Here is a 17,688-nt window from a genome sequence, read left to right as displayed (position 1 = left end):
CTCAGTAATGCTGGCTTTTTCTGGCATAGCGCTTGCAAAAACAGTACCTAATCAGATCAGAACCTTTGGTATCTGTTTATACTGCATTTATACTGTGTGTGTTTGTGTCTTATGTCCTGCAGGTTTTTCATAAAGGTCCATTTTACCACATTATTGGGTTTATGTAATATGATATAATTTGAATGCACACCGAAGCGGATTTTGACCGTTTTTAAGACATCGGCTGGTTTAGTTCGTTGGATTTCTGCAGTTATCACACAAAAACATCTGTATCTGAGAGGCTGTGGTCCACACGTTAATTTTTTCTTTGTGATTTATTTAAAAACCTCATTGTTGTTATTTATAGCGCTGCCATCTGAGGCGACTCAGTAAGCGTGTGTGTGTTTTGATCTGAAAACAGCAGCACTGACCCACATTTACAGCAGCCATCCTCACGGTTTGCTATTATCTATGACGTAACTGCATCGCTGGGGCCGGCACGTGCGGCCTGTCACGAGCCAATTTCAGCTAGTTTTACTGCCACGTGAGGAAGAGAGTGTCCTTTTGTGACGACAAACGGATTTAATCTGAAAAGTTACAAAAATGAAAGTAAGTGACATAAACATGTTGTAAAGCTGCTTTACAGTGATTTATTCTTCCGCCAAGCTGCTTTTATAGTTCTGGGCAAGCGACAGGTGCTACCTGGTTGCTAAGCGACGCATAACAGCGCGAGTGTGCGCATTAATATGTAAATTAGCCAAATGTAAAGCGGTCACAGGTTCGTGGTTCCGTTTTAAACCAAAAAGCTGGAAAAATGTAATATTATTTTTTTTACTACACGTTAGATACTTTTATAGTATCACAAAGAGCAATGTTTAATCTTTTTCGTTCATTCCAATGTTTTTATTTTTATTTTATGAAGTAGTCCCGACGTTTCGTTGAAGCTACCCTTGTATTTGAAGCTTTAAATATGGCTACATTGGCGGTATCGGTTCTGGTTTATCTGAGAGAAGTATATACGAGGACTGACATGAAGATTACGTTTTATAGCATCGAATAGAAATCCACTCTTGCTCCCCTCCCCTCCCTGTGCCTCCATACTCCTAGCATCCTCCTAGACTTCTCCTGAGTCACTGTGTCGGACCGGCGCTCTCCTGTGTGGGGTACCGCGGGTTTAACGTCTTTCTGGCTCTTGTCACGTCCCTCTACTGGAAAACACTCGATGACCCAGGTGGCTCCAGGTCCAGCTGACATGACAGGTGAGAAAAATATACGCCCCTATTTATGAATCTTATATTAAATGTGTATTATTGGCTGGGTAATCTTCCTACGCTCAGAAACGCCCATGGACAAACATTAACCCACAACCATTAACCTGGATAGGACTGATTCACGCTGCGTTTTCATTTAAAGACCTTTAAAGAGTCATGCGTTACATCCGCATATACTGAAGAATTACTTTAGATATGTGCATCTGGAAACACATTTTCGACGTGTAATGTTTCTTATGTTTAGGCATGGTTTTGCATGTTGCGTTGTACAAATATGTTGTTGCATTTCATATATAGAGGTCTACGTGAGTGATACACATCAAATGACGTCTTGGGAAGTATATTTTATGATAGGCCAGCATAAATATTCTAACTGATTATGTTTGCTATCCTACATTATATTGATTCCACCCATCCCTCTTTATGGGCTGTCAGCTCTTTAACCATCCACAGTCCTCCATCATCCTCTTAAACAAACAGCAGATTTCTGCATGTGATGTAATGTACACTGGAGACAGAGTGTGGGAGAGGGGACTTTTGGCTCATGTTTGCATGTATTTGCATATCTAATGCCTGTATGTTAAGACCACTGTTTGTTTTTAAAAAAAACCATTGAATGCACAGAGCGCGGTGGATAGTTGCCCTTAGGCTGCTTTCAGGCTGTCAGTTTGACAGATTAAGAGGGGAAAAAGGAGCAGGAAGAAGGCCGGAGGTTACACTCAGGGGTCTTGCTCTGACATCTGACCCCCAGAGGCGAAGCAGTGACTGACAGAAAATGTATTGCATCTGGACGCCCTGTGACTGATAGCTTTCTTAATCCCTGCTCTTCCATATTGACAGAGTGGTCACGTTTGCCGCTCTGGCTTTACATTTTTAGCTTTATTTTGCTTCTCGGCCAAGTGTGAATCATGTCTGACTCTTCTATCCCGAAACACAGCGCTGGTCCCTCCTCCTGCGCCAACACTGCTCGCCAACAGGCACGCATCTCCTTCTCGATCACCATCCAATCACAGGAGCCCTCCAGGTAAATGTGTAATCTCATCATAGCCTTTTACATACTCCCAGTATTTTAATAAAGAAGAAGGTGACAGTTCTATTTATAGAGCGCCACTTCAAAACAACAGTCATCTCCAGGGGCTTTATTTAGTGAGCTGAAAACAAACTGCACAATCACAGCATCCCCTATGAGCAGCACTTGGTGACTGCAGGAAGGAAGAACTCTGTTTTGATAAAAATCAAGCACAGGAAGTGAATGACTTTGCAAAACAAAAACCTGCAAGAGAGATTAAACAAAAGTTAATGACACAGTCATATTCGTGGAAGCTTGTTTCTGCCCTTGGAATAAAACAAAAAGGTTCTTTTGCCCCTCAGAAGTCAAAATTTTGGGTTATTATTTCAGGATTTCTGCTTACTAACAAAAACTTCTGAGAAGATAACTCAACTTGGGAAAATAACCTGAAGATAAGAGTTACTGAGTGAAATTTTTAAGATAGCAACCTGAAATTTTGACAACAAGCTTCTGTACACTTATTTATTTAATATGTGTTTGTTGAAGGACATATCCTGGTCAAAAAATGACTGATGATTCTTCATAATCTTATTGGAAGTCTAAGTAAATGCCATCCAGAGTCAGCGTCCGGTTAGACACTGAAACATAGATAGATGCAAACTAACGTTAGTATTATTTTTGAGTCATTCCCGTGTTTGTCTTAACTGTTTTTCAGATTGTGTTTTTGTGTGGTTAAAATTCCAAACAAAGTGAATGTGATTACATGTAGGGGTGGAGCTAAAGCAACATGATAAAACATGAAAGATATCAAACATATGTAGAACCTGCAGGCGGCCAAACTAATCACTTAATTTTTCCTTTTACAGGCTCCCAGCTGCATTTAGCAAAAGAGCAAAGCAACGACGGAGAGAAAATTCGAGGTATGAGCGATTGTCCAGCTGGTGTAGCTGAGTGTGGTCTGTCTGCTTCATCTGTCACTGGCAAACGCACACAGATTGTTGGAGGCTTTCCTGTGATACGCAGTGTGCTGTATAGTGGATCAAGAAGTGCATTATTTCCCTTAAAATGTTATGGAGGAAACAGTAGAAGTTGAGTTTCTAAATAAGTAAATAACGAATACCCCGGTGTGTGCGCAGAGCTGTCGGAGGAGCTGCAGGATAAAGAGCGTCGCGTTCAACAGCAACTGGAACGCTGCGCAGAGGAGAGAGGGAGGAAGATGGAGGAGCAGAGGAGGAAGGAGCAGCAGCGCAAGGTGGCGGCCGTGGAGAAGAGACGAAAACAGCAAGAGGCGGAAAAGGTCAGAGGTCACAACACACTAATGCGTCGTTCCATTTAACTGGGAAGCCCGATGTTAGAACGATGTCATCCCAAGATAAGCGAATTCCAGTGGTAAAGTCGAAAAAACTGGATTTGCTTTGCTCTTTAGAAAGGTAGAATTCACTAGCTAAACAGCGTGAGGCTTGGTTTTTGTGCTTAAAATCAAAGCTTCTGCACGTTCCTGCACAGGGTCTGGTCTGTTCTCCCCATTTGGCTTTTTAAGCCACTTACAAATAAAGCTTTCTACCACTGTCTTCATTGTTAGGTGGGGGCTGGTGACCTGCTCTGACTAGGAATTCAAAAAATTCTGTCTTTGAACTTCAAATGGAACGGACCATAACTGTGCTTTCAGATAACATGAGAAGAGTAGAGACCCACCAAGGCTCTGAAGCATATGTGGCTTCAGATAGGGTTTAACTAATGACAGGGTTATTGGGAAAGAAAGATGAGCTTCGCTAGCTCTCTGCTGCTTTGGGTTTCAGGTCATTTGTTTGCATTGCAGACTGTCAAGGAAAAATACAGTTAACATAAGAGGCGAGTCAATTCATGGGCGAATAGTGTGGTTGGGAAAAAAATCTGACTTTGTGCAGTCTTTAAAAAAAACTGCTAACACAGCTAAACTGCAAACAGTACTAGTGAGCTAAAGGGGATACGCACAGCTAATTCATTCAAACCCCTTGGGGCTGGTCTGGTACCTGGTTGCCAACTAACAACCAGGTTAGCTAAAAACTGCTGTAACGTGCTTGCTAGCATTTCATGGCTGTTTCTCAACATGCATACTTGTGAAACATACAAGTACAGCTCCAGTTAAAAGTCCACTGTGTTCCTGCTCCACCCATCAAGGATGCTTCACCTGCATGCATTTGGAACGGAAATCAAAAGTAGGGCCAAACTCTTACATTTTGAATATATTAATGTTTCTGTGACACAAAATAAACCTTTAAGATGTTTTTAGTCGAGAATGTAGTTGTGGTTAACCTCAAATATGTGATTTATCAAGATATTGCCTATTTGTACAAAAGGTCTGGCGTTTTTGGAGATGTCCACCCCCCTACTTTAACAACCAGCCTCTTGCCTCGCCAGCTAGCAGCAGTTTTAAAAATGATCTGTGGGAGCCGGGTGCTCTCGGCAGGTAACATGATCTCCGACTGCCTGACTCCAGGCACATCCTTTTCCTTACTCGGTAGACATTAAATGCAGGGTATGATTCACTTAGGTCTTCTCTCTGGGGTGATCTTTGGTTTATTTCAGTGTTTTATTTATGCTTAAAATATATATATTTTAATAATCTGTTTTGTAAAGAAATCTGTTATTATGCATATCATATGCACAGGCCAGTAAATGAAATTAAGGGTTAAAAATGTATTTGAGGGGAAATACTAACTGTGTCCTCCCACCTTGGAGGTTCAGACTCTCAAATGAACTTGCGAAGCATGAACTAGCAAGAAAAGCCCTCATACCTCAGTAGGAATGCTAGCTGGCTAGCTTGCCTAATTACTTCAATATGATGCTAAATTCTTTGTAGTGTCAGATAATTTTATCCATCGATAAATCTTCTAGAACAAACAAACATATATAACTAACATTTAATTTCTACAGTAATACCTATTATCATGAGGGTAGTTAGCCAGTTAGCTGTACCTTAGCCACACAGCGTGTATCTGATATTGGCAGCTTTAAGCTACAAAAATACTCTTTTGTAAGTTTTTAAAAGGTCATTAGTATGAAATCATTAATTTAGACAGCATCGAGACAATAATGTAATCAATCATCAAGAAGGTCAGCACAATAAAACTGGATTATCATCCAGCCCAGGTCACACAGACTTTATGCTTCTCAGTGAAATAAAATCTGAGCTGTGCTCCCCCCAGACTGTCTCCTCCTTCATCTCCCCTCTTCAGAAACCTGATCACAGGATCAGAGAAAGCCTGGAAAGACAGGCTTTCTCTGTTTCCCACCACTGATCACTCTTTTCCCTTTTCTGTCTGTGAGCTCGCTGCTCTCCAACACTGAATTATTAACTGTGTCGATCCATAATCGAGTCAGTGTGTTTCCAGCTGTGTTGTCAGGCTGAACCAGAGCTTAGGAAAGTCCTGAGTAATTAATGCAGAAGCTCTAAAGACTTTCTGCCAGCAGACCAATTGTGTGCATTCAGCTGAAACATGAAAAGTTTAGCTGGCTGCTTGTCTGCAGACTTTACTGGACATTATTGTTTTCCTGAGCAGGGCACCATCTCCAGGTTTGGGATATTGAAATCCTCTCCTCACGTTATTGGCAGAAAAAATCAGCAACCAAAAACAAACCAGGACATGAGATATAATAAGATATAACAGAAAGCAGTCATCTGTGGTGTTATGTGTAGATGAGCGATGCATTAATATTCAGGTTCAGCTGAACTGTGATTGAAGTTCCAATATTTTGCCGCCACTGCTTCACCTGAAAGTCAAATTTTAAATTCTTACTTCTTGTATGAAGAGCTCTCTTCTGTGATTTTAGTCCGGCCACTCTGCGTTTCATGATTATCTTCTTGTGCATCTCCAGTCTGCAGCACAGCTGATTTTTTACATCTTTCTCTGGAGGCCGTCTTCTGACCTCGTACGCTGAGCCCTCAGAGGCGTCTTCATTAAATTAAACTTATGCCAACATCAACTCATGTTTCAAGCTGATTCACCTGAAGTAGAGATCAGTAATGGACTGAAGATTGTTTAGTTCATTTCTTTCTAGTTCATGTCCTCTGTAATTATCACACTACATCATATTGTCACAATACTGGCCCTGTTTTTGTATCCTCAGTTGGCTGTGGGCGCTTCCCTGTCCCACAGCTTCTTCTACCACATTTTTAGCACATGTGGGGAAAAACACACTCCTATAATACAAGAATGAATATTTCAAATAAAATTATAGTTAGATTTTCATCAATTAACTGGGCTTGTTAGATTGTGTCTTTCCACCACCGACTCAAACCTCTCTAAACACACTGGACGTCATTCTCGCTCACTTTTTAAAAGATGTTCCACACAAGACTTTTTGAGGGCTGTAGTCAACTTTGGCTTTGCATGTTTGTCTTGTTTGTACAGAAGCATCTGATCTCATCAGGCCACACACTTTACTGGCCTGAGACCTGGTAGGTAGTGGGACCAGTGTCGCTACAAGGGAGGAATTCCAGTTCCTGTTAATCCCACTGTACAGAAATTGTCTGCACTTCAGCTGGGGGTGTTTGTAAGAATAAATACAGTGAATGGAGCTAAATGTGTCACATATACTGCATCACGCTGAAAAAGACAGCTCTCTTACAGTGAGGCTGACTTTTAGCCTGAAATCAAGCAGTGACATGTGGAGCACTTACAGAGTGTTGTTTCATTAAAATCAAAAATTGGAACTATTTATTGAGCAACTGTTATTAAAAACCGGATTAAATTTTCCAAAAGAAAAATGTTTACGCTGCAAAGTTTGCGTTGTTTCTACAGCTCCACAGAGCCCCACTCATCCTGGCCTCTGTGTGGAAGAGGAGAGCTCTTCTTTGTTAGAAGTTCTCAGTCGAAGCAATTTTTCTTTGTGCTGCTTAATAAAAGCTGGCAAACGGCTCAGAGGCACATTACTGCCACCTTCTAGCAGTAGTAGCACATTACAGCTTAGCAGACGCTGGTAACAACAAGGGAAAAGTATATATTAAAAATAAGCCATTCAGCATTTCTGCGATCTCTTATATGACCATTCCTACTACACTGCAGACAAAGGCAGTAATTGTCTCCTTTCCATTTCTTTAGATCATAATCCTGTGAAATGACTCAGACTCACAGACGTATGTGCAGCAGATATGATGATGTAGCTGTGGTGTGGGATCCTGCTGAGCTGCTGAGACGAGCTCTTTCTGTTTTTACTTCTTCTTCTTCAGAAGCAGTGAAACACTCTGCGTGAGTCATGAGTGGGCATCACTCTGCCTAAAATCACTGACTCATGTTATTACACTGCTGAATTAATGATCGGCTGTTTCGTATCGAGAGCATACATTTCTGGTGGTCGTTGGAAAGCTAACCAGCACACAAGGGGTTAACAGGTGGTGCACAGAGAGGAGAGAGAAGAAGAGGAGGAGGAGGGGGATTATTATCTCTATTGATGTGGAGGCTCTCTTTGACTGCTAACAGCCTCCACCTCCTCCTCCACCTCGTGTCTTCCACCTCATATGCATAACTTAATGATATAATGATCAGCTGGGCTCACGGGACGATGACATCACCTCCAGCGTATCGTGTGTCGTTTACTGGAACAGACAGTCGATGCTGTGACAAGCACATATTTCACCTTTGAACCGGAGAGCAAAGCTGCAGGATCGAAGTGCTTCATGTGACGAGAGAGTTAATGCAGGAGCCAAACTAAAACAAAGCAAAGTACTTAAAACGAAATAGCTTGTAGTCACAGTGCGGGATGCATTTTTTAAATTTATATTGATTGTACCAGGAAGTAGAGACCTCACCAGGACCCATAAACCACATTTAAAAAGGTTTTTGATCATCGTTTAGCACTGATAGATGAAAAACAATGAATCCATTATAAAAATATAACAGTAATCCTTTGCAGCTCCATAAATTCATTAGCTAACTAATCACTTGTAAAGCATTATGTAAAGCAGATAAGTTCCTCCATGTTCTGTGGTGCAGTGTGCTACTGAGCTTTGGTTGCACGAGGCTCGTGTTAGAGGCTACTGCGGGCCTTTCTGAACCAGTCAATAAATAGTTTTGTCTATGAAACAAAAATAAAAACTGCTTTCAATGGCTCCTTTATTCACAAGGAGTCACAACTGCGGGTAGCCTCGTATGCTCGATTTGGCTGAGGTTTCACGCCCTTCCTGACACAAACTCCACAGGGATTTGTCTCCTCCCAGGATCGAACCAGGGCTCTTGTGCTTTTTAGGTGAATCTATAAACCAGGAATAAAACGAGGAGAAGATACCAGTCAGAATCACCTGGAGTTTAAAATGTTTCCTATCCCAAAAAGAAGTTTTAAAGTCTCTCACCTTTTAGAAGCAATAACGTTTTAATGACTAGTCATCGGAATAGTTGTTTTTTTATCGTCTGTTGATGAATTTCAGTTATTCCAGCTCTGCATTGGAGTTTAGTGGTTTTAAAACTAGAGATAATAGAATCCTTTAAAAAGGATTTTAAATCCTTTTTTTTGCAGACTTATTAGTTTAGTGTTTGTCTCTGCAGTTAACTCTCTATAACGCCTCAGATTTATTAATTGGCCTTGTACAAATCAAATTTAATGTGTGTGTGTACATTGAGGTTTCTCATGTGATGTCATGTGCACGCTGCTCGGGAGTTTTCCACCATGTTAGATGTGTGTGGTGGGGAGGGATGCTACAGTGGGTGTGTTGTCACGGCTGACCTCATTTGATCATGCCTCCCCGTTTGAGTATGTCGCCGGGACCTGCTTCACTCTGTGTGGTGTGAAGCAGCACCTCCCAGAAACCAAAGCAGAGGAGGGTTTTGTTACACTTAAACATAACCATCATGACCAGGGTTTGAAATAAGGAGGTCAGTGTTTGTACAAGTGTTGCTGTGAGGCGATAGAGAGCTGGTACCCCTAATATGGTCAAACCTTCTGTTTATGAGAGGCAGCCAACAATCCCAAAAAGCTGATTCTGTTCATGTGGACGTAGCGTTTTCATAGTGGGAGCAGCTAAAGTGGATCGTTTCAGACAGAGGATAAACTGAGGGTATATGAGTATAACATAAAACCAGATTATTTTGAACTGAGAATCATGCAAAGCTACTCTAATAAAGCCCAAGAATAAAATATGCAGAATGGATTTAATATTCGTCTGAGGTTATTTTGGAGATAAAAACTGAACCTGGTTCATTTTTGTCTAAATACTATTACTTTGAGTAGTGTTATTAATTACTGCCCGTGTCTTGTTGACAGCTCACCTGCAGCACTCGACTCTTTGTTTTATTTGTCTCATGAACGGTTTGTGTTGAATCCTTTCATCTCATCAGACAGGCTCACTTCACATTCAGCACTGCAGAGGTAAACGAGTCCATTATGACTAACTCTGCCACGTTTGCCTTGTAAATCATCTCACTCAGCTCTGCCGCTGATAAATAAAGCAAATTGCACTCTAGTAAAAGTACTCATCAGGAGTCAGTTATGAGGGGACCTGCAGGCTGCTCATCCATCCCAGCCCTCCTCTCTATCTTTGATCTTCCTGCCCCACTCTCTTCCCATATCTTCACTCCCTCCCTCACCTTCATCACATTCTGCTGTCTCCCTTTAAATCCTGACTCCCCCTCCCCCGCAGCCTCTCCCTCCTCCTGCAGTTATGTGCGTGACTGTGCATACACCTTCACCCCACCCCCATAGTGCTGAGGTGGGGCATTTCCACCCATTCCATATACAGACAGTACACTGAAGCAGTGTTTCAGCTCTGTGCTGGGCAGTTACTCTGCATGGGCCACCTTAATGGTCGATGATTGGAAATCCAGTATGACCAGAAAGCTGAGCCACATAAAAAGCAGACGGCTCACTTTTTACCCTCTGCAACAAACACAGAAACAGCTCAGTGTACAAACAGGTATAATATGAATAAACAAATAAAAAATACACATAAAAATAAATGCAGGGATGATAATATTTACCTCGTAAGGCAATGAGAACATCACTAAATGGAAAATGCTTCTCTTCTGGTCTTACATTTTTACATAAATATAAATAGTTTCAAATAAAAGTCTGTTTTCTAAAGAAGGACAATCGGACAACCCAACAAATTTGCAAACATTTAACATTTATTTATTTTTAACAAATAAACAGTTTAAATATGAAAAACAGCAAATATCAAAATAAAACAAAGGGGCCTTTACAAATATACCTGAACCTGAAATATTCTTTAATCTTAAAAGGCTTCAATTTACTGCTTTAATATATCTGAATATAATAACAGCTCATTTTAGATTCACAAATGTGTCTGATTTCTTTAAGGTGCCTGGCGCCTTTATTTGGCATCCTACATGTTTATATTCATCAAATATGAATGTCAAAATGGAAATAAGTGTCCGTCACTTAATGACATTAGGAAACCCGACAAAGTCATGAATCTAAAAATGAACCCTAATTAAGTGTTTCTAATACACCAGTGAGGACTTTAATTTTGGTTCCATGAATTTATTCCCTGGATTTTACTTTTCAGGTAATTGACTCCTTATTTTGCCCCTTAAAACATTTAGATTTATATAAATGTGTTTTATATATATTTGAATTCTGCCTTTCTGAGGTCTCACGTGTGCTTCGACGTGGGATCTATGCTTTTCTGACTTATTTGCTGGTGTTGTGTTATTGAGGTTTGTAGGGCTGTTTGTAATGCAGAGCTTTAGTTGTTCTGGTTTTTGTTTAGTTTTATATTGAGTTTTTGGGTCAGTCAACTATTTTGTTATTTCTTTTTGTGGCCGTAGTTTTGTGTCTCTAGTGTTAGCGGTCTTTTGTTTATTTCCTGTTTTACTTTGAAGGTTGGCTTTCTTGGATGTCTTCCATTGGTATTACTTCCTCCTTCATTATTGTCCGTTCGCCCTGATTACCTTTACCTGTGCGTATTAACTGCACCTGCTTGTCTGCACATAAAGCCCTTTGCCCAGCTCTGTCTTGTGCTCTTTGACTTTTCTAGTGAACCTGTCAGCTTAAATAAACGCTGCACTTTGCTCGACCTCTGAACTGACCTTCAACGCTCTTATATTGAACATCTCAAAATAATTGTCAATATATCTCTTTTTCAAACGACAGAGCCAACAAACTTTGTCTTTTTTTGTGGCTGGGATGCCGGCTAACAAAGAGCGAGAAGTGCCGATAAAATAAGAACCAGCCTCGAGCTGTTGTCGAGTGAGGTGAACTTTGGAAATGTCAACATGTCACGTTTGCATGCAGCGCAGAGTAGTTTGGATTTGTCCCGTGCATCTCAGATCTGGGCGTTGCAGATGCTGACGGGGTGTTTTTATTTTAACTGTGTGGTTTATTTAAAAAATCTGCTGTTGGTGCGTTTTTATAATGCAAGAATCCAAATTTTATGAAGTCTTTTCTTGGCTGAACGTCCACCTGAATGGTTGGATTTTTGAGGCGTCACTTGAGGCCACAAGGTGGTGTTTTAGGGAGAAATATTTTCACATTCGTATTTGTATGTATTTTGCATGTGAAATACTCTGCATGTGCATACAGTGCATCTACAGCTGTAAGCACAATAGGGCAATCAGACATTCACTAAGTAATAATGATGCTCTGGAACAAAGGAGCGAGGTCCTCTATAGTAACAGCAGCACAGTGGCTGACAGCAGAGGGCAGGAGGTTTGCATCCAGGGTCTTTGTCTGTTTTCCCAGTAGCTCTTGCTCAAGGATAAGGTTGCAAAACAGAATTAGGTTGCATGTAGCAATTTATAGTATTTTATTTTGATGTGTCAATGTGTGATAAGTTAAACTTGTGCTGAATGGGCTCTCACTCTGTGATCTGGAGCAAAATCCTTCCCACAGATAATAGAACAAGGACCTCACCGTGACTCCAGCATGTAGACATTAAGAATGTAAATCATTAGGAATAACAGCTGTCTCGCCATAACATTTCTTTAATATTCAACAGAAATGTCTCTGTGAGTTCATACAGGCCCAAATCCATGAAAGATTTTTATTGTTTTCCTCAAACTGTGAGCATGATGTAAGATTAATAATTGTACCCAGTCATGGTTTACTAATCTGTGTCTGCCAGTCACTCCCCAGTGCCGAGTGTGTGTTTTTATTTTCTAGGAATGGTTATTGTCACACTGCAGCATGCATGCAGTCCAGAGGCAAAGGTAGAGGAAGGCAAAAGGATAAAAGAAATGCAACCAGTATCAATCTCCGATCCACCCACCATCTGTGTGTGTGTGCAGGCATGGTCCCCTGTGTAAACGTGTGTGTTCATGCATGTGTATGTATGTGGTGGGGGGTGGTGACGGGCTGCATTTTGCCTCCTCCCGTCTGACTAAAGTGCTTCAGAAACAGACTCAGTCATTAGAGAGGGAGTGGGTGATCGACATAGAGAGAGAGAGGGAGAGAGGAAGAGAGAGAGGGAGGAGTGAATTGAACTGCGAGGTGGGGGAGAGGGAGAGAGGGAGCGGCAGACGGAGGAGAGAGAGCGAACAGAGCTGCTGTATCACTGAGTGGCAGACGGGCGAGCGAGGGCTGGTGACCACCAGCAGACAGCAAACAGACGAGCGCGAAGAGGGGCGAGGCCGCTGCCGCTGCTGCTGCATGCGGTAACCATGGCGCAGCCATCTCCGAGTGCATCGCCCGGCATCCGTCGCCGTAGCGATGGCTCGGTAAGAGAATCTCTCTTCTTCCCTGTTTCTGAACGTAACGAGCAGGAGAGGCTGGAGGCCATGGTACGCCGAAGAGCCGGGGGCCCTGAAAGACGAGGAGGAGGAGGTGGAGGAGGAGAAGCCCGGGAGCACCTGGATAACAGGCCTAAACGGTGGACGTGGGGAGGACCGCCTGATGGAGTGGAGGGTGAGTACCAACAGAAATGATGATGATGTCATTGGAGGGTGGGTTTGATTTCTAGAACTCGGGGGGGGGGTTGGTAGTGATGGAGAAGTGGAGAGATGTTTCAGGAGGAGGAGGTCTGGAGGTCAGGAGGAGACGGGGGGGTAGCTGTGGGAATAAAGGGTGGAGACGTAAAAGCAGAGGACAAAGAGCAGGTGAAGTGAGGATATAGAGAAGGAGAAAACACAGCGGGGCAGTGGAGGAAAAGGGTGGGGAGGCTGCAATGCAGGAACGCTTTGTCTCCAGACCCCTTCAGGCTTTAGAGAGACTCAGAGTGAGTTCATAAAGCTTCAGCCTGATCAGACGGGGTCAAGCTGTGCCTGTAAACTGCTGTTTAAACATGCTACAGGTGCCGGTTTATTTTTATGTTTGTGTGTTTTATTTCCGAGCTGGGATGCAGGACTAATTCTCAGAAGACCTTGAACGCAACAAGGCCACACACATAAACAAAGTGCGACACAGGGCTGTTCACTGAGCCAACTTCCATCACTCGTATTTTATCTCTTTTCTTCACCGTCACTCTTGTCTGAGATGTTTTCTGTCTTCTTGTCGGCCCGAGCCTGGCTCTATGCTGTGGTGCATTCATAACGCCATCAATTATTCACAGTACCCACCAGCTGAGCCGGGATCGGGTCCACCAGGCAGCTCCTCTGGCTCCGGCCCGGCTGACTGGGGAAGAGGCGCTGCTCTGGGATCTGTGGGGCCCGGCAGAACGCTCACTGCAGCAGAAACGGCACCAGCTCATCTTACAGCTCGATTAAAGGACAGACACTCACCCAAAGACGCAATGTGTGTGTTTTTGTGTGTGTGTTTGTGTGCTGCGTATTTTCCTCTGGTCCTGAGCTCCAAAATGAGCTGCTACTTTATTCGAACAAGGTGTTCAGGCCGTGATAGCAGCTGCTGCAGATTTTTACCCAACCGGGATCACAGCAGATACACAACCCTGTGAAAAAAATATTAGGATTTCTTTTATGTGTGTCCATTTTCAAAGGATTATTTCTCCTCTTGTTGCCAAGACTTGGGGGAATAATTTAAAAATAAGCACTGAGATTACGGTTATTGATCCGAACTGGCACCGGGTGATGTTAATACAGGAGCATTCAAAGGGACCCAGCAGTATATCTGTGTATGCGTTTTTGGACAATGGCACTTTCCTTTTTAATGTTGCGTCTGTACACCACCACAGTGGAGTTTAAATCACACAGCCAACATGTGATTGAAATGCAGGCGTTCATCTTTAATCCCACGGGGCCTTGTGGAGCTCTGATCAGTTTTGCAGCATTTGCCTGAATCTGAGGAGAGTCTAACCCTGTACGCTTCACAACTCGTCCCGCTGCTTCTATCAGCAGTCACATCATCAATAAATACTAGTGACCCACTTCCACTGGCAGCCACACATACACATGTCAAAACATTGCCTGCACCATGTTTGACAGGTGATGTGTTATGCTTCAGATCATGAGCTGCTTGCCTCTTCCAGTCGTCCTGGTCCTGGTTAATCTTGGTTTCAAAGACTTTCTTTCAGAACTCTTTTAGATGTTTTCTTCTTGTTTTCAAATGGTTTGCATCTTTTTATAAACTCTCTTTTACATAATGTAACCTATGTTCTCTTAGAATGTTCTTGACTTGGTTAGATGTTGTTGTTAGATGTTTTCTTAAGCAAGTAATGAACTCTGTAATCGTCCACTTTAGTTGTCTTCTGTGGTCTTTCAGGCCTTTTGATGTCCCTGAGCTCACCAGTGTCTTCCTTGTTTTTGAGAATGAACCAGATTATTGATTTGGCCACTACGAAAGGTTTTTTTGTCTTTTATAGACCGATCAGTCTTAATAGTCATGACCACTGTCATATGAAGGGAATCACTCTGATTGTTTCTTCATCATGACACCTGTTAGTGCCATAATGAAGATTATCTGTTCATCGTAGCACTGCTAACACTGCAAACAGCGCAACAGTGATGAACCAGCGACAGGGTCACATGAAGAACAAAGGCCGGCTCTGCTCCGATCCAACAGATCAGCTGTTATAGCTGAAATTGCAAAAAAGGTCATTCCTGGTAGAAAGGTGTCAGAGTACACAACACATTGTATCTGTTTGCTGTTTCTGTAGCAAACAGCTGGACACAATATTATACAAGTCATAATGTTGTGCCTGATCGGAGAGAGTTTATTTTGGCCTGTCAGCCTAATGACACTCCTTCACTTGCACTGACGTGTCTTTGGATGTCACAGTGACAGTTTCAGTGAACAGCTACCGGCACACTCCACTTCTTTTATCTGCTGAATTTGTCATAAAATAATGAGGAACCAGGCCTCAGCCGGCCAGCTGGTTGTCAGTCAGTTAAGTTACTGAAAATGGGAGACTGTGTGAATCCAATACTCTAATAACACATGTTCACTGTTTGATTTCAAATCCTCTGTGGTGGTGTAAAGAATCAAAACTACAAAAATGTCCAGTGTCATTGTTCAGAACCTGTAGATCTGCCTACATGCTGAACATGGTAGTTTAAACAGTTCTCTTACAGCAGATGTTGCTTGAACCTCCACATGATGAGAACAGGATCTTAGATCTTCCCTGAGAGGGCAGTGACACTTCTTTTGCACGTATTCGCGTCACAGCTTTGTGTTTCACTCTCCCTCTTGTTGGCTCGTTTGCCTTTACAATGTTTTTGAACAGATTTTGATGCCTCTTTCACTTTAACCCAGCGTGTGTGCGCACCGAGCTTGGTTGTTGTTTTCTGTTTGTATGCCTGTCATGTGTCCCTGAAACAGGTGTGTGTGTGTGTGTGTGTGTGTGTGAGTATGTAATGCTTTGCTTTCTCCGCTCTGCTTCACCTGCTGCCCAGGTAACCCTAAGACCCCACCCTGCCATGCCATTGGCTCCGCTCAGCCCAATGAGCTTCCTGCTGCTTCCAGTGCCAGCCAGTCCCGTAACGGTACAGACCACATGACTATGTGTGCCACACCCACCCACCGCCACCTGCAGTCGATCCTCTGTTTGCATGTTCGTAGCTGTAGCGTCATCCTGAAGTGTGTGATAGTCGTGTGTATTATATTTCAATCCTTTTAAAAATGTTTGCACTGATTTTTGTCACGACTGTTCTTAGAGGACCTAATAAAACGCGCTCCACCAGCGATAAATTGGAATATAAATCTGAATATTTGTAAACAAAGTTGCAGCAAAAAAGTTTGCACAGGTTTCCTCTGCAGTAAATGTAGCAGCATGTGCAGTATGTTGGCACACCTCAGTGGACGTGAGTTTTGTCAGCCATCATGTGTTTTTTGTTTTTTTTAGCTAGAGTGGCCGTGCTTATATGAGAGGGTGGAGTACTAAGCTATCAGCTAACAATAGCTGGCTTTGTTACCAGCCTGCATTCATACAGACACAGATAGCTAATAATGAGTTATTAGACTTTCATTCACCAAAACTGGAGCACAGACAATGTGTTAGTACAATTAACTGCACAGTAATCAATATTATTGGTCCACATGAGTTACTCCAGTTAACTGAGGTGAAGCCTGGCAGACAGCTGCAGCTGCATTCGCCTTCCTCGCCATCCAACTTTCAGTCAAAGCAGCACAAGCCTAACTTTGTCCTTAAAACAATTCTAATAAGTAAATTGTAAAAATATCTGTTGCTGTTATGAAGTAGGAAACTATCCAGCGGCAGCGTTTTTTAAGCAGGCTGTAAACACATTTATTTTCTGAGTAAAAGTTGTAAATGTTAACATGGGAGTCTGTTGGGACTGACTCCATAGAGAGTCACTCCAAAGGGAGTCATATTTCAGTGCCACATGTGGCACAGAAAAGGAGGATCTATGCAGAAGCATAAAGAAAGGCTGAAAGAAACAAGTCAATATATTCAATTTAAAAAAGGTGATAACGAAAGAAGCTTTTTATTAAAGCTCAACATGCATAGAGTTTAGGTGTATGTATGGTTATATTTACTACATGTACAGGTAACTACATTATCACTTATTATCTGGCCATACAACAGCCTCCACTGCTGAATCTGCTCATCAAAGGACAACATTGTGCTTTAACTTTTCAAAGGTTTTTACAGACATTTTAAAGCTAAAAATGTTCCCAAAAACTTAATGTGTGAAATCTTTACTCAAAAAACAAAAATCTCTGTAGAGCTCTAAATGTTTTTTAACGTTTACAGGAGCTTTGACCTTCACACAGTGGTGGCAGCGCTGATCGGAAAGAGTTAAAACCAATCAAATGCGTGACCTCCGACCCACTCAGTGTGTGTTATTTGTGTCAGCTGCCGGTGTTCTCCACCCATCTTCATCAACAGTGCCGTCATATCTCCTCTTACTGTCTAATGAGCATCTGGTTTGAAAGCCCCACCACACATAAGTGCGTATGCAACACACATGCTCTCCCACCCCCACAACAAAGGGCTGCTCCACTTCCTGTCTTCCTGGCCCAAGGCCTTGTTTAGCGATGCATACGTATTTTTCTCAGCAGGGAATTTTGTCTATGAAACACCCTGTTACTACACACACACACACACACACACACACACACACACACACACACACACACACACACACA

General features: G+C 42.4%; 1 protein-coding gene across 5 annotated transcripts in view; it reads left to right on the top strand.

The window, feature by feature from the left end:
• Positions 1 to 570: 570 nt before the first annotated feature.
• map7d2b (MAP7 domain containing 2b) overlaps positions 571 to 17,688 on the top strand; it is a 31,814-nt gene continuing 14,696 nt past the window's right edge. For 2 of the 5 annotated variants that reach the window (XM_013915775.1, XM_013915773.1), the window contains exons 1-6: positions 780 to 1,238; positions 2,188 to 2,274; positions 3,126 to 3,179; positions 3,396 to 3,556; positions 12,954 to 13,095; positions 15,975 to 16,064. In XM_013915775.1, the coding sequence (XP_013771229.1) occupies positions 1,202 to 1,238; positions 2,188 to 2,274; positions 3,126 to 3,179; positions 3,396 to 3,556; positions 12,954 to 13,095; positions 15,975 to 16,064 (571 nt within the window). In that variant the 5' untranslated portion in view covers positions 780 to 1,201. Of the gene's footprint in view, positions 589 to 778; positions 1,239 to 2,187; positions 2,275 to 3,125; positions 3,180 to 3,395; positions 3,557 to 12,953; positions 13,096 to 15,974; positions 16,065 to 17,688 lie in introns of those variants that run through there. The other 3 variants (XM_013915774.1, XM_013915776.1, XM_013915777.1) reach the window with 3 other exon arrangements.

The sequence above is a fragment of the Pundamilia nyererei genome, unplaced genomic scaffold, assembly GCF_000239375.1.
Source record: "Pundamilia nyererei isolate P.nyererei 1_Seehausen unplaced genomic scaffold, PunNye1.0 scaffold00361, whole genome shotgun sequence".
NCBI classification, from domain to species: domain Eukaryota; kingdom Metazoa; phylum Chordata; class Actinopteri; order Cichliformes; family Cichlidae; genus Pundamilia; species Pundamilia nyererei.
The sequence above is the reverse complement of the archived record's forward strand: the minus strand, read 5'-3'. Positions and strand labels throughout refer to the sequence as shown.